Raw genomic sequence first — 26,714 nt, forward strand, 5'->3', positions numbered from 1 at the left:
ATTTATTAAGTTCTTTGTTGGCAGCAGACTGTTGCAGAGGTGAAGCCAACATTGTGTGTGTGTGTGCACGCGTGCGAGCATGCGTGCCCGTGCATGTGTGCATATGCACACGTGCTCACCCATGTGATTCAAGTACAGACCACTCGGCCTCTGTGCATCCCATGGTCACACTGACGTGCCCTCCACGGTCCCAGCTCTCCAGCTGCATCAAGTACGCTAATCCTTACCACTTCTCCAAGCACTTAATTCACTTAAAAAATCATATAATTGCATTTTCAGCATAATTAGGTACCTAATTACATGACTAAATGTCCTCAATCAGGCTGCATGTGTAAAGAATGAGGACGTAGTTACCCACGTTTTGTTATTAGGTTTCCAGGAGGCTCATCAGTTAGTGAACAGGAGGCAAAAAATGTTTTTCTCTTCCCTTCGTGGGGTTTGACAGGCAGGAGAATGAGCGGGACAGTGAGGGTGGTGGGAGGTGGCTGGGGACTTGTGCTGCCCGGGGATCTCGGTTAAAGCCTCAGGAGAGCCTGTCAGATGAGGGCATGGAGTGCTTGCGGTCTACAGACAGACGCTAGCACTCCCCTCCAGGATGTGCTAACGGGAGGCCAGAGCGACCTAGAGACACAGGACCTTCAGTTCATGGGCCCAAAAGGTGAAGATGGAGCAAAGGATCCTCAACGGAAGGAAAGCGTGTTCCTCCTCCACTCCCTGGAATGCTTCTCCTCCCCTCAAGCCAGGGTAGGCGCTGCACTAAGAGTTGCTGCCTTCTCCCCACTCTGGGTGGAAGGGTCCTGAGCCTCACCGTTCCTACGTGTGCAGCGGGGCCATGAGTGAGCCTGCCTCTGGGGGCGGTTGTGAGGATGACGTGAGATGATGTGTATGATGGTGTGGGATGAGTCTGTGAGCAATACACATTAGCTGATACTGAGTGATGCCACTGTGATTTGTTTTTTCTGCTGAAATAGTGTTTGAAAAGGGTGCTAGGAAAGAGAGGGTGCATTCTGATCTAAATACTGGGAGCGTGTTGCTTGGGGTGGTGGTAAAGAGAAGGGCAAATGTACATCAGCAAACTGCTCTTTATAAAAATTGTCTGAAAGTGCTTCAAGGGGGCATCTTGTTGTGGGTGAAGGGAGCATGGGTTGCAATGGCAGAGAGATATGGCTGTGAGTCCAGGCTCCTCCACTATGATGTGTGACCCTGTTGCATGTGACCCTCTCCAACCCTCAGCTCACTGATCTGTAGAGAAGGACGCACCTGCCTGGCTGCCAGGGGGTTGGTACCCAACACATGACAGTTCTTCTTATTATCCACATTTATTTGAGAATAGCTCCTTCTCACACACACCCACACAAATACACATACACACACACTTGGCCTCTGGATGCAGGGTCCCTAGGGGGGAAGCACAGGGGACCAGTTCCTGTGGCTTGGGGGTCAGGGAGTGCTTGTTTATCTCCTGGAAGAGTTGGGCTTCCTGAGTACTTCCTCTGTGCTGTTAGCCCTCTTCTGTCCTCTGGCTATCAGGGCAGGAAATGGGCTTCAGGAAGTCACCAGTTCACCTCATTTTGCATCAGGCAATGGAGCTAGGAAGTTGCTCACCCCTGGCTCAAGCCCCTGGGCTGTCTCGGTGCTCAGGGAGGAAAAGCCATTTCTCTTCACTGCTCCTGCCCCACCACCCCTCTGTCCCATCCTCCCACGGTTTTCCTGGCTGATGAAGATACTCTATAATATGTCTCAATCCATCACCCTGGAACACTCCTGCTCCATTTTCCCAGCATCTCTCTCCCCTAAAGGTCTTGTGATTTATGTTTCGCCTACAGTAATCTTTTAAAAGCAAAGAAGCCATAAACACACACATAACTCTTCCTCCTGTCAGTTGAAATCCCATGACACAAATGCAATGCCATCTAAATTAAATGTTTCTTTCATAGAAAGTGATAAATGCCCTGGAGACTAATCAAAGAAAGCCAACAAACTTAGAGTTTGTTTCACTTCGGAATTTTGTAGGTGGTTTGTTTAAAGTCCGACAACTGGTTAACGTCTAATGACTGATGGGAATGGTGAGTTGCACCCTCCTGCTGTTTTAATGCAGCCAATATAAACAGGATTCATTGCCCATCTTGCCCCATCAGGGATCTTGGCACCTCAAAATTGGGTTTGAAATCTAACACATATTATGGGGAGAAGGGTAAGTGCAAACACAATTTACTATTCTATTGGACTGGTGTACTAATTTCTTAAACAAGCTAAGTAAGAGAGCAAAAACAGTTACCAAAAAAGACATTAGCCAGTTACAGGGTTGGATCTATTTGAGTGATCAGGACTAGGGAGGGACTCCAAGAGAAGCCAGATGGTCTAAGACAATATAGATTTCAACTAACTTTATCCTTATTACTATGGATGATTTTACATGGAAACAAATGTGATTTTTAATTTTACACCTTTCAAGTAACTATTTGGAATAGAAGAAGGAAGGAAAAATATGAATGACTAAATTCAGTACATGTCTTGAGTTTATTTTCCTCTCCTCCTTTTCCTTGTCTTATTACTTCTTCTACCATCACTATCCCATTCAATATCATTAATAAACTTTATCATTCATCTGCTTGGTGAGTAATGAGCAATGAACAGTCTTAAAGGTCAGGTTAGAGAAGGTGAGCCTTCTCTTGTAGGCAATGAGCAGGTGAGAGATTATAGAAAAAGGGAATCTCTAGAAATTTTGTAGCACAGGGATGGAGAGGAGGAGAGCTTTCTCTCTTCTAAGTTTAGAAGAGTCATTGGGAGCTATCAAGAAAGGATCAGCATGACACAATGGGAGATCAACAGGGCTGACAGTAGTGGACATGGAGAAGGTGGTATGGGTATGAGGTGGGGGCTCCAGGAAGGCACACCTGACAAGGCTGGGAGTCTTGAGGGTTAGAGAGTTTGAGGTTCTGGAAGGAGTGTGGTTAGCAGTTAATGAAGGAGACATCAGTGTGTTGGAGCATTAGGAATAAGGATTTATTGTTTTGTATTTAAATATATCCAATTATTGAATCGTTTCTACAATTACATCATTTAAAGCATTAAAAAATTAAGATGGGTTTCAGATTTTCACATTTACACAAAAAATAAGTTTTTCACTACTGTGGGTGGCATCCATGAGATAAATGGAAAGGATAAATAAAGAGGAAATCTCAAAAGGTTCCCCGAAGGTGTTTTTAAGACTGGAAATGCTCCATCTACTACAAGTCTTTGTAGTTAGGGACCTGGCCAGGGGCTCGAAATGGTGGGCTTGCTCACAGCAGTAGGAGCCTCTGACTCATGGTCCTCAACTCTGGCTGGACATTAGCATCTCATGGGACCCTTTACAAAACACCCATGTCCAGGCCCTGTCCTCCTGGGGTTGCCAGAAAAAACACAGGATGCCAGTTAAATTTGAGTTTTGGATAAATAACAACACAATTTTTAGTGTAAGTATGTCCCAAATAGTGCATGCCACTTCCACAGACTATTCAGTTCTTTTGTCAACTTCACAGATGTGCTGTGAGTTTCCTAGTAGGGATTCACCCAGAGGAGAACACTGGGAGCTCCCGGGCCTGAGCCCAGAGCCACAGCCTCAAGCAGTCGGAATTCCCGCATTGTCGTCTCACACGTTCACAACCTGCCTGTCCCTTGTCAGCCCCTTGGAGGTCACACGGACTCCAGTTCTATTTTACACCCTTGTCAGCCCCTTGGAGGTCACACGGACTCCAGTTCTATTTTACACCCTTGTCAGCCCCTTGGAGGTCACACGGACTCCAGTTCTATTTTACACCCTTGTCAGCCCCTTGGAGGTCACACGGACTCCAGTTCTATTTTACACCCTTGTCAGCCCCTTGGAGGTCACACGGACTCCAGTTCCCCCGGGTACTGGCTCATGCTGTGCCTTCTGTCTGGAATGTCCACTCCACCTGGCTTATCTGGTGAGTGTCCACACGTCAATCCACTCCGGGCCAACTCCACCCATGGAGGGTGTCTGTTCTGACCTTCCAGGAGGAAGTGACCTCCTGTTTCTATGGACAAACTCATCAAACACATCAAAATAACTCTGGGGTACAGGGAGGGCTGTGGCATCTTCCTATTGGTGTCTGGCATTTTGCAAGGTGACCGGCACATAGAAGGTGGTCATCGAAAGCTTACTAAGTAAAAGCTCCTCGCAGCAGTCCAGTGAAATGCAGCAGTAAAAATCATCCAGACGAGTAGTTACAAAAGCAGGAGTGCGCAGTGATTGCTAAACCAACCAAACTGAACTGAGCACCTACTAGGTGTCAGGTGCTAAGCCCATCTCTTGCTTTTATCTCCCCACCCTGCAGAGAACATTTACACATGCTGGTCCTCTGGTTCTCATGATTACCCATTGATGCTTTGACTGATTTCAGGAGAGAGATTTGAGGGGCCCCGCTGCTTCCCCAGACACCAGCTCACGTGAGCAGCCAACCTGGCTGGCCCTCCTGCCCTGCTCCTCAGCCTGCCCTTTCTCTGGCCTTCAGCGTTTGTCAGCCCTGCTGTCTGGGAAGGCTGGTTTTTCGATACTTCACCTCTAATCTCAGGCCTCCAGCTCAGTGTGCATCTCAGGGCCGACCACCCACACGGTCCTGCTTTAGGGACTAAAAAGGCAGGAGCTGCTCCTCCCAGCAATGCCGCCAATCCTTTCCATGACGTTTGCTTTGACAGCACTCCTGCAAATCATCTGAAGGCAGCTGCACCCCTCTGCACCTATCCTGCAGGCCCCCTCGGTGGCTGCACCTCCAGTCACTGGCCCATGGTGCCAGGTGGCCCTGCCTGACCACCCTGCATGGAACGCTACTGTCTCCACCGGGTCTTGGAGGGACCTTTAGCCCTGTATGCATCCATGTGCATAAGGGCCTGGAGCAGAGGGCAGCCAGGAGATCGGCTGGGCTCCTGCCACTGCTTTTTATGGGTCTTCTCTCTGCTGGGGCTTCACTCACGTCATCTCACACTCAAGATGCTTCTCACTCAAAACCCGCTCTCATGGGACAGCCACAAATCACAAGTACCTCTCATGAGCTGAACTCCCCCGAACAACCTTGCTAGCCGTGCATTTCCATCCTTGCTTTAAATATGAAAAGACTGAAGCTCAGAGACAGCAGCCAAGGACAGAGCCAGGATTCAAACCCAGACTAAGGCTCTACTGCTGACCCTGCTGCCAGGCCCTGGCCCTGCCTTCCAATGTAGGGTGGACCCTGGCGGCCAGTCGCGGCGAGATGCCCTCCACCTGTGAAATCCTGGGTGCTCCCAGCAGGGCACTGGACACAGGGATGACCAGCCCATTTTATACATGGGACAACTAAGGTCAGAAAGGCCAAGTCACTTTTCACAAAACAGTCAGCTAGCCCAATCTGTCCTACTCTAAGGACAAGGAAGTTTAACAGGGACCCAAGCTTAAAGGAAAAGAAGTTAACGTTTGAAGGTAGAATTTCTGTCTTCCAGGGGTGTGTGTGGAGGGTCGGGGGAGGGATGAGCTCCTTGATCTCCTTCAAATCAGAGTTTCCAGAAGCAGGGTGGGCAGCCTGAGCTTTGGGGGCTGCAAACCTGCTTCAAACCCGATCACACCACATTAGACCAAATGCCTTAACACCCCTCGCTCCCCCTTTCCTAGTCTCAGTGTCTTATCCAGGAATTGGGAGCAGTAGTGCCTCACAGGGAAGGGCTCAAACCACACACTTGATCCCGATACGCCCCTGGGAGGACCCGGCTCCCACTGCCTTGTCCGGAGCCCTAAGGCCTCCTGAGGCCCTTTCCCCCCATCAGCCTGCACGCCAAAACTTTGTCCCTATTTGCTCCCCATCAGGTCCTGTGGCCTGTGGTCACTGGAAGTCAGCTCCCATGTCTAAGAAAGCAAAGAAGCTTCCTGGGTCTCACTGCCCCCACTTCTGATGGGTTGGGCCCTGGGGGCAGGTTGAGAAAGCATCTGGTGAGCGCTGGGCCCAGGACCGCTTTATCAGCACCAAGCCCGCCCAGTGCTGGCACCAGATCCCCTGCTGCTGCCTGATAAGAAGCTCAGCTCTGCTTTCTTGAAACCCCCTGGAGCCTTATCAGAGGCAGACCTTGGGTGAAGGAGCCATTTCCATCAGTGTGAATAAAGGGAAGGAAAAAAAAAAGCCGGAAGAAAAACAACGCCTTTGCACGCAGACACAGCCAAGCTATGTGAGCTGCTGGTACATGGCAGCACCACAGGCGACCCCGCTCAGGAGCGAGGCGGGACCTGAGCTGAAAGCAAAGAGGTGGGCTCCCTGAGGGTGCTGCCGGCCAGGTCTCCCCACCTGTGTGTGTTGCAGGGGGGCAGGCCATGCTTAAGCGTGAAGCATTTATCCCCTTAGATTTTATTTTTTTATTGAAGCAGAGTTGATTTACAATGTTGGGTTGGTTTCAGGTGTATAGAACAGCGATTCAGTTATTATATGTGTGTATATATATATGTATGTATATATATAAATTCTTTTCCAGATTCTTTTCCCTTATAGGTTATTACAAAATGTTGAGTAGAGTTCCCTGTGCTATACAGTAGGTCCTTGTTGATTACCTATTTTATATATAGGAGTGTATATATGTTAATCCCAGACTCCTAATTTATCCCTCCCCCCTTTCCCATTTGGTAACCATAAGTTTGTTTTCTGTCTGTGGGTCTATTTCTGTTTTGTAAATAAGTTCACTTGCATTTTTTTTTTTTTTTTAGATTCCACATATAAGCAATATCATATGATATTTGTCTTTCTATGTCTGACTTCACTTAGTGTGATAATCTCTAGGTCCGTCCGTGTTGCTGCAAATGGCAGTATTTCATTCCTTTTTAGGGCTGGGTACAAAAGCCCCTTAGGTTTGTAGCACATAAAGCACACGGCATCATGGGGGGAGGCTACTGCCTGCCTGTAGGTGAGCCTGCCAGGTGCAGAGTTTGGAATCGAATGACACCGGGATGTGGGCCTGCCTCTGCCATTTGCTGTTGGTGTGGCCTCGGGACCGTCACTTTATCCCCTTTCCAGGAACACTCAGGACACCGAGTTGTGTGATACCCCGACCCCTCTTTTAAGCGGTGTATAAGAGCACTCCCCTCCCCAGTGGGCACATGGACAGCCCGCCCTGGCACCTTGGCTTAGAGAGACTCAGGAGATGCTGACACCCTCTCCACGCCCTCCGGCCTGTGTCAGGCTGCGGTGAGGACCTGGCGAGATAAGAAATGTGCTCGTGCCTTGGTATGTGCGAGCAGTTCCGAGTACAAACGGGTGCCCGGTGGCCCGACTTCCAGCAGGGCTGTTCGTGGAGCTGAGAAGCCAGTCACTTGAGTAGCACCTGGATTCTCGTGCTGGGATCACGTTATCCGAGGACAGGAAGTGTCCCGGATGAGCTCCTGGGTCGTGTTTACGCGGCCCTGGTCACTTACCTGGACGGCTCCCGGGGCTGCTCAGCAGACTAAACACAGCAGTGTGTAAATATAAAGCAGATGAGAATAACCCCTCAACCTCCGTTCCTGCCTTATGAACCTGGCTGCTGGAGGGACCTGCCTCTGCAGAGAGTTGTATTAATTTGTGCCTCTGACATAGGGGTTGCAGAGAGACTGAGGCGGTAGAGTCCCAGCTTCCAACCTGAGCTGTAGGAGCCTGTGCTGGCCACCTCTCCGATCTCAGGGAGAAGGAGCCTGTGTTTCTAGGCTGTTCTTTCATCCCGCTGGGGATGCAGGCACACGTGTGCACACACGGACAGAGGCCGGCTTTCAGAAGCCTCTCTGGGATTGCCGGTTGTGTCTTCTGGGTGAGGCTGAGGGGTCTGTGGGGACCTCCTTCCCCAGGCAGGTGGCAGCATGGGCCCCAGGAGCCTCGGGCTCTAGACCACCCTTGTCCACAGCCTTTCCTGGTTCTCTTCTCCACCCCTGCTGGGCCAGACCCTCCACCCCTGGGGGCTGCTCCGTGCCCTCTGCTGGGCTGCGTCCCCGGGGCTTGCGTGGACTCAGAGCTGCAGGGGAGGGACCAACGCATCCCCCCCTCTGGCCCTGGGTGGGGCTCTGTCCCATCTCTTCACGCTCCCAGCTGGTCCCCAAGGGTCCGGAGTGCCTGTGATGGCAGGTACTGGGGACCCCACATCCACACTCATTCTCTGTAGAGCCCGGCACGGTCCTGCGGAAAAGCTCTACATGAAAGATGCAACTAGCAGTTTCAGAGAGGCTCTGAAAGCCGGCTTCTGTGTGTGTGTATGTGCGTGTGTGCACACATGTGCCTGCATCTGAGGCGTCTTTCAGGGCAGCTGAGAGCAAACGGGGCACTTGGTGAAGTCCCCCCATCTCCCCCTGCATCTCAGGCACCGCTTGGGAGTTCTCTGCCATCCTCTTCCCTCCCTCTCAGCTCCTACCCCGTGTCACGGCTCACTCAGGGACTTGCTAGAGTGTCAGCGGAGATGCTGAAGGGCTCCTCTCTCGGGGTTAGAAGCCTTCTGGCAGGGGAGACTCAGGAAGGTGCTCCAGAGGGTACTGGGACACAGTCCCATCGTCCCTCTGCCGCCTTACCTGTCTGACTTCATCTCCTAGTTACCACTTTCCACTCTCCTCTCCTCAGGGCACTGGCCTCCGTCAGTTCCTTGATCAGGCCAAGCCTGCTCCTACCGCAGGGCCTTTGCATGTGCTGTGCTCTCTGCCTCTCGTGCCTCCTCTCAGATATTCCCGTGTTTGGCTCCCTGGCTTCCTTTAGGTCTTTCCTAAACGTCACCTTCCCCAGTGAAGATTCTCTTTAAAATGGCACCCCCTCTCGTCCCTCCGCCCTCTCTCCTTTCCTGGCTTGATCACCCTCCCTGCACTCAGCACCATCTGACCTCCTGAGCATTCTACCCACGTGTCTTGTGTCCATCTGTCCATCCGCACTAGGACATAAGCTCCCTTTTGGGATGACTGTTGGTTTGTCCACTGTCACATCCCCAGGGCCTGACACACAGTTGGTGCTCAAAACAGGCTCATGCACTGTGAGTACTGGGCTAAGAGCTTGCTGGTGCTGGTGGCAGAGGCAAAGAGCGTGGGTGTAGACTCAGGGAGACTATGGTTGAACTCAGGAGCCACTGCTTTATAACTGGTGAGGTGTGGACACACTTTTCCCCCCTGAGATGCCATATACTATCTGCAAAGAGGGATAATAACCTCCTGAGATGTGGAGAGATGTCAGTAAGTTTGATAAAGAAGATGTGGTACATATATACAGTGGAATATTAGCCATAAAGAAGAATGAAATAATGCCATTTGCAGCAATCCCACTCCTGGGCATATACCCAGAAAAGACAAAAATCTCTAATTTGAAAAGATACATGCACCCCAAAGTTCATAGCAGCACTTTGCACAATAGCCAAGACATGGAAACAACCTAAATGTCCATCGACAGAGGAATGAATAAAGAAGATGTGATACACACACACACACACACACACACACACACACGAATACTACTCAGCCATAAAAAGAATGAAATAATGCCATTTGCAGCAACGTGGATGGACATGGAGATTATTATACTGAGCGAAGTAAGTCAGAGAAAGACAAATATCATATGATATCGCTTATATGAGGAATCTAAAAAAAAAAATCTTACAAATGAACCTATTTACAAAGCAGAAACAGACTCACAGACTTAGAGAATGAACTTACGGTTACCAGGAGGGAAGGGCTGGGGGAGGGATAGTTAGGGAGTTTTGGATTGACATGTACACACTGCTATATTTAAAACGGATAACCAACAGGGGCCTACTGTATAGTACAGGGAACTTTGCTCAATATTATGTAACAACCTAAATGGGAAAAGAATTTGAAAAAGAAGAGATACATGTATAACTGAAGCACTCTGCTGTACACCTAAAACTAACACAACCTTGTTAATCAACTATACTCCAATATAAAATAAAAAGTTAAAAAAAAAAAAAAAAGTTCAGGACAATGCTCCTGGCCCAACACCAGTCTGGGTCCTAGTGAGAAGCCCTGTTTTCTGAATGAGCGGGGAGAGCTGGCTGGTCCCGGGAGAGCCTGTCTGGTGTGTGGCCCTTTTTCCTACACCTGCCTAGTTGGGGTGAGGATTTTCTGCAGGGCAGCAGGAGAGCCCCGGCTGCCTGTGTCTACAGAGGGGGTGACAAGAGGGCAAGAGAAGGTGAAGGCCAGGAGAGGGATCCTCCCTTTGGCAGCCTGGGTGGATCAGGTCAGGGGAATGAGACACTCCGTCTGCACCCAGGTGAGAGCTGGGCCTGGCCTGATGGGCCTCCCTGGCTGCTGCCTGGTCCCTGGCCTCGGCTGCAGGTCTTTCTTCCGTGGCTTCTCATCCACCCATGAGGCTATGGTTTCCCCAGAGAGAGGTGCAGTGGGGCCAGGTAGGCTCTAGGCCTAGAAGTCGAGCCATTGGAGATGCTCCTATTGGTTCAAGACAGAGGTCAGAAAATTTTTAAAATAAAGGGCCACATAGTAAATAGTTTAGGCTTTGTGGGCCATGTGGTCTCTGCTACAACTCTGCCATTGTCCCATGAAAGCAGTCATGGACACGTGCAAACAAATGGGTGCAGCTGTGTTGCAATACAACTTTACTTATAAAAACAGGTGGCAAGTGGATTTAGCCTGTGGGCCTTTGTTTGCAGACCCTTGGCTTAAGTCTCTGTGTCACTGAGTCTCTCTCTTCCCTCTCAGGCTAACATTTGCATTGTGCTTGCCCCCTGCTAGGCCTGGGCCTTTACCTACATCTTCTCATTTAAGGTGCCCACAGGGATGGAGCCGTTGAGTGGCTGACCTGCACCTTGAACCCAGGTTTGTCACACTCGCAGCCTATACTTTCAACCTGTGTGATCATTAGCTGTTAGAACGCAGGCCACTGTCCACTACTGAGGCCACTTTATATAGATTCCAGAGTCTGGCCACACCCAGGGCTCACTGCATCTTGAACACCCCATGCGTTTGAGAGGATGCAGGCACCAGGGCAGTGGAAGCCAAAGAGGGTGAAGTCACCATCCCAAGTTCACCTGCACTGGTTAGTGGTGGGGTTAAGACAGTGGTTGGCGAGGTGGCATCGCCTTTAATCCTTGCACGGGGTTGAGGCCATCTCTGCTGGTGAGGGTTGTGGCCTGGGCCTCTCTGACTGGGCCCTGGGTACCTCCCCTGGCTGACTGCACTGACTGGCAAGGCCCCGTCATAGAGAGTCTCTCCAGGGAATCCTGAGCCCTGAGATGTCAGGTCCCAGAACAAGACAAATGGCCTTTCCAAGTGGTCACAGCCTGGCTACATCAAGGGCTTGCTCCAGGGAGGCCAGAGGAGGTCTGGGCAGCGTCCTGCTGCGGTACAAGGGTCCCTGAGTGGAGCTAGTTGGCTCAGGAGACGTCAGAAACCGAGTCAGAGGAGAACTCCCACCCTCTGCTCATTTCTCCTCAGGGAGGGCCCCACTCAAGGGAGCTCAAAGGAGAACCATGGGGCCCCTGGGCAGGAGGCAGGGCAGTGAGAGGTCAGCCTTTTATCTGTGTAGACAGTCAGGCCTCTGTTCCCAGAGCCCCAGGGCAAGGAGGGCAGGAACTCAGATAATTGTGCCTTCAGGGCAGTGTGACCCCATGGCTTTTACCAAAAGCACAGAGGATGGTGAAGATTTGGCCACAGGCCAGAGGCTCAGGAAATAAACAGCCCTGAAGTGCCCTTGTGTGGGAAACACAGCCTTCCAGGGTGTCTGAACTTGGAAGGGAAACCATGGATTTCATCTGCCTTTGACTGCATTGTCCTCAAAGATGTATTCTGACTTTCTCTAGCATTGTTTGCTTTCTCAGTGAGTGAACAAACATCATTTCACTCAATTGAGTTCTTTAAAAATAGCATGTTCCAGAAGATCTTTTCAGAAGCTCCAAGATTCTTAAATAGGAAATGACCTAGGGGTGGTGACCAAAGCCTGATATAAATAAGTGTAGTTTAAAATTGCGTTGGAACCAACTTTCTTTCACTCCTGTGAAAGAGAATTTTGTTCCCCTTTGAAACTCCCCATTTCCAACACATACAAATGGTGGCGGTGAGCAGGGCTTAAAAGACAGCCTCAGGGTTGGAGCATCTGGGTTCAAATAACAGCCCTGCCACTCACAGCCTATCCTGCATCTGGAAGATGGAGGCGCCATCCACAGACCCAACTCACAGTGAGGGATGAGGATGACAAGGAACGAACACTTCGAACCAACATTTGCTCAGCATGTATGACACACCAGACCATCCATGCTCACAGCAGGTACCCCGTATACTTGCAGTACTTTTTGTATTTTTACATCCTTGCAACTTGTCTTGACTTAAGTCATTCCCCAGAGTTAGAACGTTCTCAACAATCAGCATTGGTCTGTGAACTAAATATTGCCTGTCGTATCAGTAAACAGAGGATGCTGCAGCCATCAAGCCATCACATTACAACCTCCCAGACGGTGAGCCCTGAGAGAACTCAGGATGGAACAGGAAGCCCACCATCCAGCAGTCAGCCACTGCAGCCACCCCTTGACGACGGTGCACCCTGAGGAGACTCGGGATGAGAAAGCACAGGATACCGGCCCCAGATAGCTGAGGTGCATATCAAAGGAATGATTTCAATGAGCCCAGACTCTTGCATCTTCCCATACATAGAAAAGCACTAAATTCATTAACATGAGATGTCTGGTTTTCTTTGATTCACAGTAATCTTTTGATGTTCTGACTACCTGGTCTTTTGTTGCGAAAACTCCTATATATCTTGGCTCCCCACCTTGCCTCTTTGGAAAAGTTTCTCAGAATTATCTGGAATGCTGTGTCCTGGGCTTAAGTCCTCAGGTTTGTCCACTGAATAAAACATAACTCTCAACTTTTAGGTTGTGCATTTTTTTAAATTTTATTTTTTTAATAAATTTATTTATTTTATTTTATTTATTTTTTTGGCTGCATTGGGTCTTCGTTGCTATGCATGGGCTTTCTCTAGTTATGGCGAGCAGGGGTTACTCTTTGTTGTGGTGCGTGGGCTTCTCATCATGGTGGCCTCTCTTGTTGCAGAGCACAGGCTCTAGGCCTGTGGGCTTCAGTAGCTGTGGCATGCGGGCTCAGTAGTTGTGGCTCGCGGGCTCTAGAGCACAGGCTCAGTAGTTGTGGTGCACAGGCTTAGTTGCTCCACGGCATGTGGGATCTTCCTGGACCAGGGCTCGAACCCGTGTCCCCTGCATTAGCAGGTGGATTCTTAACCACTGTGCCGCCAGGGAAGTCCCGGTTGTGCATTATTTTCAGTTGACAGGTCACTGACAACTTCTTCAAGCACAAAGTCTTAATTCAATAAGATAAACCTATATCTGGTTAAGGAGAAATTCACCATAATTTAATATCAGCTGTCAATATTAGCTAATTTTAGATAGCAATTTATATTTGAGAAGTTATCTTACTTTAAGTTATTCTTTAAATATCTAGATATCTTCTTTAAATATCAAGAAGACACAGGCAATTCGATCTGAAACCTGAATTCCTGTGATAAGAAATTTCTCACTAGGAGGATGGGATGCTTTTTATTCCTGTCATGATGTGTGTCTTGCTGCCCCAAGAAGCCCAACGATGCTTTGAGGGCAGGGATCTTGTCTTAGACTTTCTTTGTCTCCTCCTGCATCCCTAGGGCAGATGACAGGACGGACACATCATAAGCCTACGAGTTTCTGTTGATGAACCACGGATGTACACGGTGGTTAGTAAACATTTGTGGATAAATTGTTTCCCTAATGAAATTATCCATCTAGTTTCTAACTTTTCAGATTTTCTTCATGGACTCTTGAAGTTTGATAAGAACCTTTCTCAGGGAATTAATTGGTAAAGTGATTGACAGCTGGGTGTACACTGCAGTCTAGGTGGAGGCAGATAATTGAACCAGTGAAGGCATTTTACGGCTTCATGTGATGGAAATGTCTAATACGGAAGGATCCTCTGAGATGCAAGCCCCAAAGCATCATCACTGACAACGAATAGTGACCGGACATCAGGTGACCGTCCAGGGAGGCACCAGCTAGGAGGCTGCAAACTGGGTTACATGAAGCCCTCAGTGTCCAGCGATGACTTGAGAGTGACCATCACAAGGGGGCCCTGGAGTGAGGTCACCAGGCCTCTTCTCCCCCACTCCACTGTAACAGATGGGTTTTTATTGCTTTCATATTTCCAGACTTCATCTAAGAACTTATTTTGTAGAAATGTCATTTCTCCTGAAAAGAATTGCAGTGGAGATTGTAGCTGTGACATCATTTTTTAATATGTGTGTTTTTCGGGGTGGGGACCCCAGGTGGGAAGCCACTGATTTTGGAGATTCAGGGATGGGTGGCTTTCATTCCTTTTGGTGACTCTGCAGTCCCAGCATTAGCTCCTCCACATCACCCCATCCTGTCCCCACTTAAGAACCTGATGAGTGAGTTTCCATGGCAGAAACAGTGCACCCACAAGGGAAGCAGAGACCCGCACTCCATGTACTAGAGCTGGCTGTGTAAACTCTCCTAACTTCTCTGAGCTTTGCTTTATTCACCTATCAGAGAAGGCGAGTAGTGCCTCTTTTTTTTTTATTTTATTTTTTATTGAAGTAAAGTTGATTTACAATGTTGTGTTAATTACTGCTGTATAGGAAAGTGATTCAGTTATACATATATATATATATATATATATATATATATATATATATATATTCCTTTTCTAATATTCTTTTCCATTATGGTTTACCATAGGATATTGAATATAGTTCTCTGTGGTATACAGTAGGAGAACAGACTGGTGGTTGCCAAGGGGGAGGGGGTTGGGGGAGGGACGGACTGGGGGTTGGGGTGAGCCGATGTAAGCTTGTATATACAGAATGGATAAAGAGCCAGTAGTGACTCTTGAATGAAGAAAGGAACTAGATTTGAAAGTGCCTAGCAGAGGAAAACACACAGTGCAGGAACGGTCCTGTGACTGGTGATACTTCAACAAAAGACAACTCTGCCAGCCCAGGGGTGGGTCTGTGGTGGAGGCATCCCAGAAATTGGCCAGGAATTGGTGGAGGCGTTACTCTCTCCTGGTGCCCTGGCAGTGACCCTGAGAGGCAGCTGCCTGCTGCCTCCCCGGGGAAGAGTGGGAACTGTGTGTGGGTTGGCCTCAGCTGGCTGCACTTGCCCGGTCACAGCCCAGCCCTTGTGGGCCACGAGGAGCATTTCATCAGCAGCTGCTGGGCCGCCAGGTGGGGGCCAGCAGAGGAGAGGGGAGCCAGCACAAGTGGCCCGGGGTGGGGTGGATAAAGAATGCCTTTTCTTCTGAGGCAGGAGAGTGACCTGAGGGCCGCGTGGAGCTGAGCAGAGGGGCAGGGGGTCATGGGCAAACCCCTCCCAGCCCGGTGGGCTGACACATCCCAGAGGCAGAAGGACACACCTGGCTCGAGGCTGGACAGTGCCAGTGAAGCCCAGTGAGGCCCTGAGGGAATAACCTCTTTGAACCCCAGTTTTCATATTTCCATGGAGTTAATAATATCTATTTCTGGAGTTAATAATAGCTACATCCAGGTAACATCTTCCGGTTGAACAAGGTACCATGTGTATCCTCCCCGGGCGTGGCCAAGAGCACTCCCCACACCGCCTCTGCACCTGTGCTGAGACCCACCATCCAGAGAGATCAGTGCGGCCTCGGCAGGCGCTTCGTGGCTCCCCCCGGGCCCCTTGCTGTGTGGCCTCTGTACACTGAGGTCCTCCGTCTTTATCTCTGCCTGGGTCTCTTTCTGAACTGCCTTCCAGCTGTCACCTGGCTATCCCACGGGTACCTGAAAGTCACCTCTGCTCTAGAGAGAATCTTCCTATATCCCTCTTCTTGGTCTTGCATATATAATTGTACAGTGGACAGGAATTGCTTCTTTCATAATGAAACAGGGCAAAGGAAACTTACTTTTAAACTTTGAAGTGAAGAATAGCCTAACTTCCTTGCTTAAAAAAGCAAGAGGATAAGAGAAATACAGAGATAGACATAGAGATAGAGACAGAGATAGAGATAGAGATAGAGATAGAGACAGAGATAGAGATAGGAAATCCCCGGTGGTCCAGTGGTTAAGACTCTGCGCTTCCACTGCAGGGGGCACAGGTTCGATCCCTGGTTGGAGAACTAAGATCCTGCATGCTGCGTGACCAAGAAAAAGAGAGAGAGAGAGAGAGAAAGAGTCCTGAGTATCCTCAAGCATTTCCTTTGGATTCTCACAATCTCCTGCGGGTAAAGGCAAAGATCAGGCACGGGGCAGACACTGCAGCTGCCCAGCCCAGGGGCCCTGCCGTGGTCGGGCTGGGCAGCACTGCTGGGGGTGGGGGGGGTGTGAGGATTCGAGATGGAAGCCACGCAGAGGAGGGTCAGGGCTCTGGGCGCTGGGCAGGAAGGGCGGCCGGGCCGTGCAGGGACCAGTGGGCACCCAGCCCCGGGGGCTGGATGGGCTGAGCCAGGGCCACAGGATGGCCTTCGTGGGCCTAGGTGCTCTGCCTTCCTGGTCCCTTCTCCCCCCAGATATTAACAATTGTATTTTAGAGGGGCATTGATATAAAGACAAATGCAAGGTTTAGTCTTAAAAGTTCATTTTTCCCGTTTGATTTTAAAAGAACCAAAGCTTTTTTGTGGTTCTCTAAAAGCTCTAAGTGTTGTGCCTGATGTGTGAGGTGGCCCTGGCTAAGCCCCTCCTAGAAACACCTGCTGTGCACGAGTGAGGGGTCTCGGCTGTCGGCAACGCACGTTGCCTCTTGAGTTTCTGTATCATCACATGCAAAATGGAGATAAAAATACCTGCCGTAGGGCTGCTAGAGGGTGAAATGAGATGACTTAAGCAGAGCGCAGCCGACTTTCTACGCTTTGAGTCAGGGAGACAGTCGGTCAGGATACTTTACAGAATTTGTAGAAAAGAAAAAAAAAAGAGACTGTAAAATTAAAAAAAAAAATGACAGCTTGGGATTTTCAGCCAAAGCTGAAATGAATTCATTAAAATGAGAACTTTGGCAGAAGCTGAAGGAGGGCTATTCAAATGACAAGTCAGTCCCACGGCACGGTCAAAGAAGAGAAGGCCCAGCTTCCTCACAGGAGTTCAAGCACGGGGAAGAGGCTGGAAAGGGAGAGAAGGGGCCCCTCCCAGGAGAGAGGGGAGGCCCAGCTCTGCACCCATCCAATGGCAGCATCAAGGGAAAGAGAAAAACGCTGGTGAGAGAAGACACTGAAAGATGGAGCGTCTGCGGGCCAGATGGGAGGGAAGGGGCCCCATGTGCACACAGGTTGGGGTGCACAAGGCATGCCAGGTGGGGAAAGGTCAGTGGGCTGAGCCAGAGGCCACTGTGGGCCACCGAGGGGGCAGGGCTTACACAGGATTGGGAGAGGACGCAGGTGAATATGGGACCGACAGCACTCTCTGTGTAGACCAGGTTTGTCTATACTGCTTGGACCTTCACATCCCTCCATCCCTCCCTCCCTCCATCCATCCATCCATCCATCCATCCTTCCATCCATCCCTCCCTCCCTCCCTCCCTCCCTCTGTCCCTCCCTCCATCCATCCCTCCATCTATCCATCCATTCATTGTTTTTTTTAACATTATTGCCGTATAATTGCTTTACAATGGTGTGTTAGTTTCTGCTTTATAACAAAGTGAATCAGCTATACATATACATATATCTCCATATCCCCTCCCTCTTGCATCTCCCTCCCACCCTCCCTATCCCACCCCTCTAGGTGGTCACAAAGCACCGAGCTGATCCATAAATGTTTTGAAGGAGGCTACTCTTCCCCAAGACAGCTGAGACCCCTATTGTTAAGGGGCTGGCGTTCAGGTGAGGCTAAGGGAGCAAGTGTGGTCCTCCTCGGGTACTAGGTAAGGAAACTGAACTGCAGAGGGTAAAAGGTTTGCTCAAAGTCACATAGCTGGCGGGAGAGGACACATGCTCTCCGCTGCTCTCCGACCACCTTGCCCACTCTGATAAATGCAGGAAGGAGCAGATGCCTTGGAGGCAGCTGTCCTAGCTCAGAAGGGAACAGCATCCCAGGGCTATTGCAAAGGCAGCTCCCCTGCTGGGTCTGATGGCCTTGCCCACCTGGAACCCAAGGATCAGGGCAGACTGTGCCTCCTTTCCTTGGTATTATTTTCAGTGGCAAATGAGTAAACAGGGACAGGAGCAGGGCATGCGGAGGGAGCTGGGCAGTGGGGAGTGAGCCAGAACTCACTGAGGACACCCTCAAGCACTCAGGCGGGGGCAGTGGTGAACTCGGACCATGCACTATACTAGGAGTTTTATCTGTGAGCTGAGATGCCAAGGGGCTGTCGCCATGTTCAAGGCCACGGCCAGGTCAGAGCTGGTCCACATTCAAACCTAAATCCTGAGCTCTAAAGCTGGTATTCTAACCTCCTCATCACTAGCCAACTGAGGCCAAGTGTATTTGTACTAAATGTCTTCAAAAAGTACAGCAGGGGGAACTGAGCTCGAAGCCCCCGCTTGCTAAAGGCTGTGTGTATTGTGTACGGTTCCAGTGAGAGTGCTTGGTGAGCATCTCCAGCGAAAGGGCCTTTCATAGCCAGTGGACTTTGCTGCCTGGTGAACACAGAGGTCACAGACCGGAATCCAACACAGAAGGCAGGCAGGCAGGATTGTTTACCTGGGTTTGATCTGGCGAACCACAATTCCCTTCACTTTAAGACACTGCTGAGAATACATGTGCCCATAGCTATGGGTAAAATAGGACGACTCTCCATTCCAGGGTCCAAGGGGGGAGTGCTGGGGCCCAGGGTCAGCTGGCAGCCGCACACTTGAACCCTCATAAAAGTGGGCGTTGTATGAAGGAGAAGGAGGGTGGGAGGTCCCAGCTGTGCTCCCTGCAAGTGGCATGTCAGTCCGTCCATCACAGTGGAGATAAAATGCCTCCATCAGGGGTGGTGGGTGCAGTGAGATGATGGGGCAAACTTGCCGAGAGTGTGTCCCTCCCAAGGGCCCCCAAATGCGAGCCTCCTTCCCTCAGAGACCTGGCAGGGGTCACAGGTGTATCCGCTGAGCCCCAGACAGTATGCCGACCGCAATGTTTTGGCAATGAGAGAAGGGATATGTGGCAGATACAGGACAGGGGCTATAATAAAAGCATCATAAAGTGTTATTCATCCCAGTTGTTTTAAACTCCCAGTCTGATAATTCCCACATCTCTGCCATGTCTGGTTCTGGTTCTGACTCTGTCTCTTCAAACCGTGTGTTTTGCCTCCTAGTATGTCTTGTAATTTTTCTTGGCAGCCAGATGTCATATACTGGGTAAAAGGACCTACTGTAATGGGGTGGCAAGGTGTGGGGGAGGGGAAGCACCCTATGGTCCTAGGATGAGATCTGTAGCCCATCCCTCTGGAGCGTGAACTTCACAAGTGTTCCTCCGTGTTTTTCTCTCCTTGCAGGTGGGCCCAGATGGCTACAGTGAGCTGGAGTTGGGTATTTTCCTTCCCCCAGGTCAGTTATGCTCTGATAGTATCCCATCGGGTTCGGCTCTGGTTAACTAGCTTCCCTGAGGCCAGGCTTTGTTAAGAACAGGTGCACTGGTCCCCTCCTTCCTGCCGGAAACTCAAGAAGACTTTACTCCGATATTTACCGTGGGTACCTGCTCAAACTCCGGGAGGAGGATCTCACAGTATTGCGGGGGGCTCCTAATGACTAGGTCCCCCTGGAGTTTTTAACTCTCAGAGAAGTCCAAGCTGAGTCTCCAGCAATTCATCAGTCCTAAAGAGTCATGAATGAGAGCTGCAGAAGATGTCGGGCCAGGAGGAAGGGCAGGGCTGCAGAGTCAGGCAGGTGGGCAGCCAATGATGCTCTGACACCAATCACCAGGCGAGGCAGGTGGGTGGCTGTCTGTGAGCTCAGGGAACCAGAACACAGGTTCTCTGGTGGCTGGAGGGAGGGTCGGGGGAAGCTGTGTGAGGCTGGGTCTGTGAAGGAACCTAGCATCTTGGGCTCAGGCTCTCGCTGGGGTGAGAGAGAACTGGCCCCTGACAGTATCTGCCGCTGGCTAAGATGCTGCACACTAACGTTCGTTCTGAAAGGAGGTACCCAAATTAAAATTTATAATGACTAAGGGCAGGAAGTGGTGTTCCTGCAGAGGTTCAGATTACACAATGATCTGAAGGAAGCCCTAAGCAAAGATGGGGGAGGGCGGGAGGGGGAGGGGATGGGGGGTAAGGAGGGAGAAGATGAAATACCCAATCAGTGCTGAGCGGGAAGGGGAGCTAGGCGGTGATGGCTGGGGTCCATCAGTATGTTCTGAGAATCTGTTTTGGTTTGACTCTTTGGTCCATTTCAATTTATTTTATACTGCCCTCCAAGTTCTGGATTAGGAGCTATTGAGCAGATGATTTTTAAAAGGGGCCTTTGGCCTTTGGAGCGGACATGGGCCTGGAAGTGTTGGCCTTTGGGTTGTCTGTGCAGCCACCTGTTCGTGTCCAAGTTGCTGGCTGAGCACCTCTCTGAGCTAGGCCCCAGTGGCGGGAGCACAGGTGGGGTCACAGAGCTTCTTGGAAGTCAGAATTCCTGGAAGGTGACAGACTCAGAAATCTGTCAGGGCTGCAAAGTGTCCCCAGGGCCAGGGTGGGTGGTTTTCTAGTGTCAGGAGGGCCCAGGGAGGCCTTAACTGACCAGTAGGTGTATGTGTGCAGGGGGCGGTACCCAGAGAGCCCAGGGGCCTGAAGCAGGCAGGCGTGAGGGTGAAGCTGGAGGGACAGGGCCATCCAGGCACAGAGAGGGGCCCTAGGGATGTCAACCTGAGCGAGCTGTGGAAGGCAGGGTGGAGGGCAGCAGCTGGCCCAGTGTGGGTCAGGCCCGACCACAGAGATGGGAGTGATGGTGGGCAGCCATGGGCCGAGGTTAGACCACAGGCCTGGCTGAAAATCTGTGGAGTCGTTAGCAGGTTCTGAGTGTCTGTGCAAAGCCATAGCCATGATTTCCTTGGCACAGTGCTCACGGTGTGTGGGCAGCAGAAGGCCCCACCTGGCACACAGGGTCAGCAGGCCCACATGCACCCTAACGCCCCCCTTAGCTTGGCCTCTGTTGGCTCTGGGGTCTCACAGCCTGTGTCCACAGGCTGGCTGTGCCCTCGGGACCTGGGAGCCCTGGGGAAGGTCATCATCCTCCAGCCTCCAGGGCTTCATCTACAAAACAGGGAAGAATATGCCTGTGAGACCAGGCTGTAGAGGAGTGACCCATGCAAGGTTGGACCACAGGCCTTGGCATAGAGGTACTGACGTTGTTCTTACATTATCAAAAGGAAACCCAGCTGCCGTCTGCTAGGGAGACTCTGGAGATGACTAGCACCTGCAGGACAGGATTGCTTTGATTAGTTCTGTTAACAACAGCCGCAAATAACACTATCACTGGGCGCGGTGCCAGGTCCTTAGTCTCTCGTTCATCATGTGACTCCTGCCAAGTCGCTGTTATCCTTCCCACTTACAGATGAGAAAACCGAGGCATCGAGGTATTGTGCACCTCCCCAAAGCCAGTAAGTGTCGGGGATGAGATCACATCTGGTCTGACTCCACAGCACAGCCCAGTGTGGGGCTCTGGTCCACCCTCTTACTCATCATGAGAGAAGGGACACATCATTTAACTTCTGGGGCGTGTTTCCTCACTGGTTACGGACCTGGTAGGAAGTGGGCAAAGGCCATACAAGGTATTTCCCAGCAAAACAAATACAATATCTTACAGAGGTACAAAAACACGTGTAATTACAGGGGTGCACTCAAAGGTGACAACATGGTTTTCTCATCAGATTGGCCAAGATAAAAACCACACAGTGTGAATGAGGATGTGGGGAAATAACGATTTTCATGGGCTACTGGTAAGTGTTAGAAATTCATGTGACCTTTTAGAGGGTAATTTTTCAGTATCTACTAACATTGTAAATGTACATACTCTTGGTCCCAGAAATTAAATTCTGGGGGAATTTATCCTAAAGGTATACAAACGCATGCAAAACCCTACTTACAAGGGTTGTCATGGCAGCACTGTGGTTAAAAAAAGAAATCAAAGACTGTACACAACCCAAATGTCCATTTGTGGAGGAATTGGTTAAATAAAATAACCAATTCATTTATAATATTCATGTTGTGCAGCCCCAGAAGGATGTCCATATATGGTGATAAGGTATAATCTGTAGGATATAGTCTTATGAACAAAAAAGATGAAGTCGAATATGTGTTTCATTTTGCCAATGAAAAATTAATTGTATATACATATAATACTTCTAGAAGCAGTCTCATAAATGAATAAAGTTACTGCCCTGGAGGTGGGAAGAAAGTTATTCTTTTCAATTATGAACTCTTCACGCATTGTTTAACTTTGTTTGGTTTGTAGCTGTGCTTACTGGGCCTGTTGTGTTTGCTCACTCTTTGAAAGGTGTTTTGGTTGGTGTCTCCGAAGGGCATTTGAGGGACTATATATCTGCCACCCAAAGAGGCAAACTGATTTTACTTGCCAGCCTCTCTGTGCTAGTGAAGGGCCTCTCTGTGCTAGTGAAGGGCCTCTCTCTCTCTCCCCATAATGGATGGGCGGGTGCGCTCCCACTGCAAACACAGAACACCTCTTACCCCTCACTCCTGTTTCCCAGAGGGCACTGCAAGTACCCAGAAATAACTGTGCAACTCTGGGCACCCTTGGAAGGTCCAGCTGCTGGCTGTGCCGAGGCCATGTGACTCGCAAAGCCACGGATATCTGGAGGGGTTGCGCAATGGCTGTGATGGAATGTCATCTGGCACTGAACGAAACCCTCCCGGCTTTTCCCAGAGGTGGCACATTCTATATAAAGCTGCCAGACCTGGCCATCTCCTTGCTGAGCCTGACCCCTTCCTTCCAAGGGCAAGGCAATGGATTTCTGCACAGGACTCCTCCACAATAACTGTGGCCTTTGGGCTTATGGGAGTTGGCTGAACCCATAAGCCCAAAGGCTAGGCTAGGGGAGGCCTGGCCGGGAGGGAACAGAGGGTCCTCTCTGTTCTAACGTCTGGTTCTGAGGGGCAGTGATGTAAACTGAGACAGGATATAGACACATCCTGCCTGAGTCAGCAGCGTGAAATAGGGCCCTGTGGTCCTTCCACGGCAGAGATCCTGCCAGAAAGTAAATCCTAAGGGTAATCTGGAATGGTATGCAAGTAAGGGCTGCATCCCCATCAGTTCCGGAAGGGAAGTGTTTGCAGTCATTGGTCAAGGTCTGAAACTTGAATCCTGGAGAATTGCTGCAGGGGGAGGAGGGGGCGGGGGCGTGCGTTCGGGGGCAGGACAAGGCTCCCTGAGCAAGCCTGTCCTCTCCAGACAGGAATGGCTGTAGGCCTGCACTTCCTCGGTGCCTGAACTGGAATAATTAAGGTGCCTTGTCCCCTTAACCCTGGTCCCGACACACACACACACACACACTCACTCACTAGTGTCTGACTCACCCTCACAGACACATACACACGCGTAAACACTAACTCACACAAGCTCACGGATCCACAGTATGATGTAAAATGAAAATAAGGATGCCTGACATTTATCAAGCACTTAACATGTGTTCATCTCTGCGCTGAGCCACTGACATGCACTTAATTCTCACAACCCAAAGAGGCACACTATCCTGTTATTCCCACTTTGTGGATGATGAAACTGTAGCTAAGAGAGGTGGGCTTGCCTCAGGTCCTTGTAGCAAGAGGTCCCAATGCAGGCAGCAAGGCCCTGACTCCCCAAGGTGCTCTGTGCACTCCCCGAGGGCGCCGAGGGCCCTCACCCACCCGTACACACGTGGCCATGTACACACAGAGGCGCAGAGCAAGCCGCGCTCACCCAGGCTCAAGTTTGCCGCCTAAGGCCACACAACCTTGTTTTTTTTTTTAAAGACGTATAAACCCATATCATGATCATGTTAATTACGTAACGTGATTACATTATAGACTCAGAATGTCTCCTCTCTGACAGTTTCATACGATCAGACCTAACCAGGGAGGGATCAACATTCTTTTTTTTAAATAAAATTTTACTTCTTTATTGCAAAAGCCCAGTGGCGGGGGAGGCCCAGCAGTGTTTCCGAACATTGCTTTTGAGATTCACAGAGAATCTCACGGCGGTTTCCTTTCCGCAAGAAAGCATGTGCTGGTTTTAGAAAGAAAGAAAACAGGCTCTGAAGAACTGCAACCGCCCGAACGGTCAAGGCGAGCGGATCCCTGCAACATGGGCGTGGGCGTGTGGCTGGTTCCCGCCCCGCGAGAGAGTCGGGAAGTTGGCGGAGTTAACTCAGAGTTTCTGCGGACGCGCCTCCACCGTCCTGCCCGGGCAGCTCCGGCAAACAACTTGTGCTTTCTCTCTGCGCTGCTTACCGATCTGCCTCTCCGCCCTTTATTCTCTTAGGGGAAAAGTTCTGGCCACAGGCGCGTCCCCAACAGCACACAAAGAAACAGAAAGCCAGCGGATGGCCGCGGGGGCGGTGGTGGCCTCTCCAGGCCCAGGGCGCGCGGAGCCCGCGCACCAGGCTCGGGGCTCCGGACCGGGACCCAGCGATGCCCGGGGCGCTGTGATGTCCGGGACCCCGCGATGCCCGGGGACGCGGCCGGGCGGGCCCCTAGTCCCCCAGGAGGCCGGGCGCGGCCGGAACCCCGGGGCTCCTTGCCCCCCCGCCCCGGCTCGGCCCCCGCGGACCCGTCCCCCGGCGAGTACTCACCTTGGCGGGGCGGGGGCGGCGGTGTGACCTGGGGGCTGCTCATCGCCGACCGGTGCGGGGCGCGGCCCGGGGGACGGTGGTTGGCCCTCAGCAGCCGGGAGGAAGCGGCACCTGTGTCACACTCCTCGGCGCGGCCCGAGGGGAGGGGCTCCGGCCCCGAGATAGGCAGACTTCATTTAGTTTTTTCTGCAGACTTGGCTGGTGGGGTTCCCACCCTTTTTTTTTTTTTTTTTTTTTTTTTAACACAGACACCCGCCCACTTCTGAACTCTTCTGTGCTCCGACTTCCCTGCGCAAGAATCACATTTTTCTAACTAGTTTCTGTTTCCATCTGCAGCTACCACATACAGAGGTTGTGGTTGAGAATTACCCCCCACGTGTGGGCTGAAAAACTCCCAGATGTGACATGATTGCCTGCCCCGCCACCATCCGGGACGGTGACCAAATACGGCCAGACCTGCGTTTCAGTCTTGGCTGGTCCTTAGGAGGCCTCTCAGATCCGCGGGGCTTTTGTGGCCTGGGAAGAGTTCCTGGCTGGCTGGCCCCTTCCGGCCCACCGTCCCAATCCATGGGCTAATGTCTGAGAAAGAGTCTTAGGGAAAAAGGATTGCTGGACAAAGGCCTGTGACTTATTTGGATCACCTTTGTTTGAGGCTTCCAGACAGAGTGGAGTTTGTGGAGGATTCACTTTATTAGGCAATTAAAAACTCGACATGGATTTTGACACTCTGGTTAGTTAAATGCAGTCTACCCATCTCAGCCAAAAAGAATGGTGTGTGATACGCAGCCTTAAGTTCTCCTCACCCCGCAGAGAGAAAGGCAGGGAGCTTGAGAACATGTCACCCTTGTTTTAAGTCCCAGTCCCAGGAAACACCCTGTCCTTCTCCGGTCTCGTGTCTGATCTTCCCCGTGGTGCTTTTCATTGCTGTTTACCTGACAGTCCTCGCCTCTGCTGCAATCCCAGGGCACCATTCCAGCTGTCTGTACAATGTGTGTGCTGTTGGGAGTACCCTCCCGATTGAACACAACTCAAGGCTGCCCCCTGGAGGTGTGCGATGCAGGTGCTCTGCCCAGTTCCTCCCAGGCTGGACCACTCCAGGCATCTTTATTAGAGCTGCCTGTTTGACACAGTGGGAAACTGTTCCTAATTCTCTTAAGTTAGATATTGCTTATAGATCTTTAATCAGACTTCCATGCTCAACATGTCCATGTTGACGTGAAGTGAACTATTCGCAGAATGTCTTTGGCCAGGTGTGGAAATTTTGAGTCTCAGTTTCCTCATCTGTAAAATGGAGACAAGAACACCTACATTCCAGAGTTTTAGAGAGACAATATCTATAAAATAACAGTGGGGCAGAAGAGGCATTTAGTAGAAGCTGGCAGTGATTACTGTAACCATGTAACATTTTGTTTTGTAATAGATATAGGTCCATGTTGGATAATAGTATCTGCTGTGTTCAGAGTTCATAAATAAAACAACTTCAATTATCTGAAATGCAGCTGGGGAGCTGAAAGGAAGCCAAAGACCCGCCAGGTAACTGAAGAATGAGTCCCTAGGTCATCCCACCTCACTTATGGGAGAACTTCTCAGAGGCTCACTTACAGTTAACTGGCCTTTAGACATAAGCATAAGAGGTTTGTTTAATTAATTTCTTGGGGTAGGACAGGTTAAAAGCACCAAAAAGTAACAAGAATTCCTTATAGACAGGAAGCCAAAAACTAAGTAACTAACTAAACGACTGAACAGCAAAGGTAGAAATCCAGACAAACTATAGAGTTCAGATACAAGAACAAAGTAGCATTTGTTATACAACTAAAACATCTTCGCTCCGTCCTTAAGTGGAGGATGTGACTTCACCGTGGGGTACCAAGGAGCTAAGGCTTTGGGACTCTATCTGGGTTTGAGTCTTTACTGCCTTCCAGCTGAGTAGCCATCAGCATTTTACTTAACTTCTCTGAGCCTCACTTTTCTCGTCTGTGAAACTGAAGCAATCTGCAAAGTTGTTGTGAGTGATACATTAGACAATTAACC

General features: G+C 50.4%; 1 protein-coding gene across 1 annotated transcript in view; it reads right to left on the bottom strand.

Annotated features, from left to right (window-relative positions):
- GYPC (glycophorin C (Gerbich blood group)) overlaps positions 1-24,911 on the bottom strand; it is a 44,052-nt gene extending 19,141 nt beyond the window's left edge. The window contains exon 1 of the mRNA XM_061199154.1: positions 24,684-24,911. Coding sequence (XP_061055137.1) covers positions 24,684-24,726 — 43 coding nt within the window. The 5' untranslated portion in view covers positions 24,727-24,911. The remainder of the gene's footprint in view (positions 1-24,683) is intronic.
- Positions 24,912-26,714: the final 1,803 nt, after the last annotated feature.

The sequence above is a fragment of the Eubalaena glacialis genome, chromosome 1 (assembly GCF_028564815.1).
Source record: "Eubalaena glacialis isolate mEubGla1 chromosome 1, mEubGla1.1.hap2.+ XY, whole genome shotgun sequence".
NCBI classification, from domain to species: Eukaryota; Metazoa; Chordata; class Mammalia; order Artiodactyla; family Balaenidae; genus Eubalaena; species Eubalaena glacialis.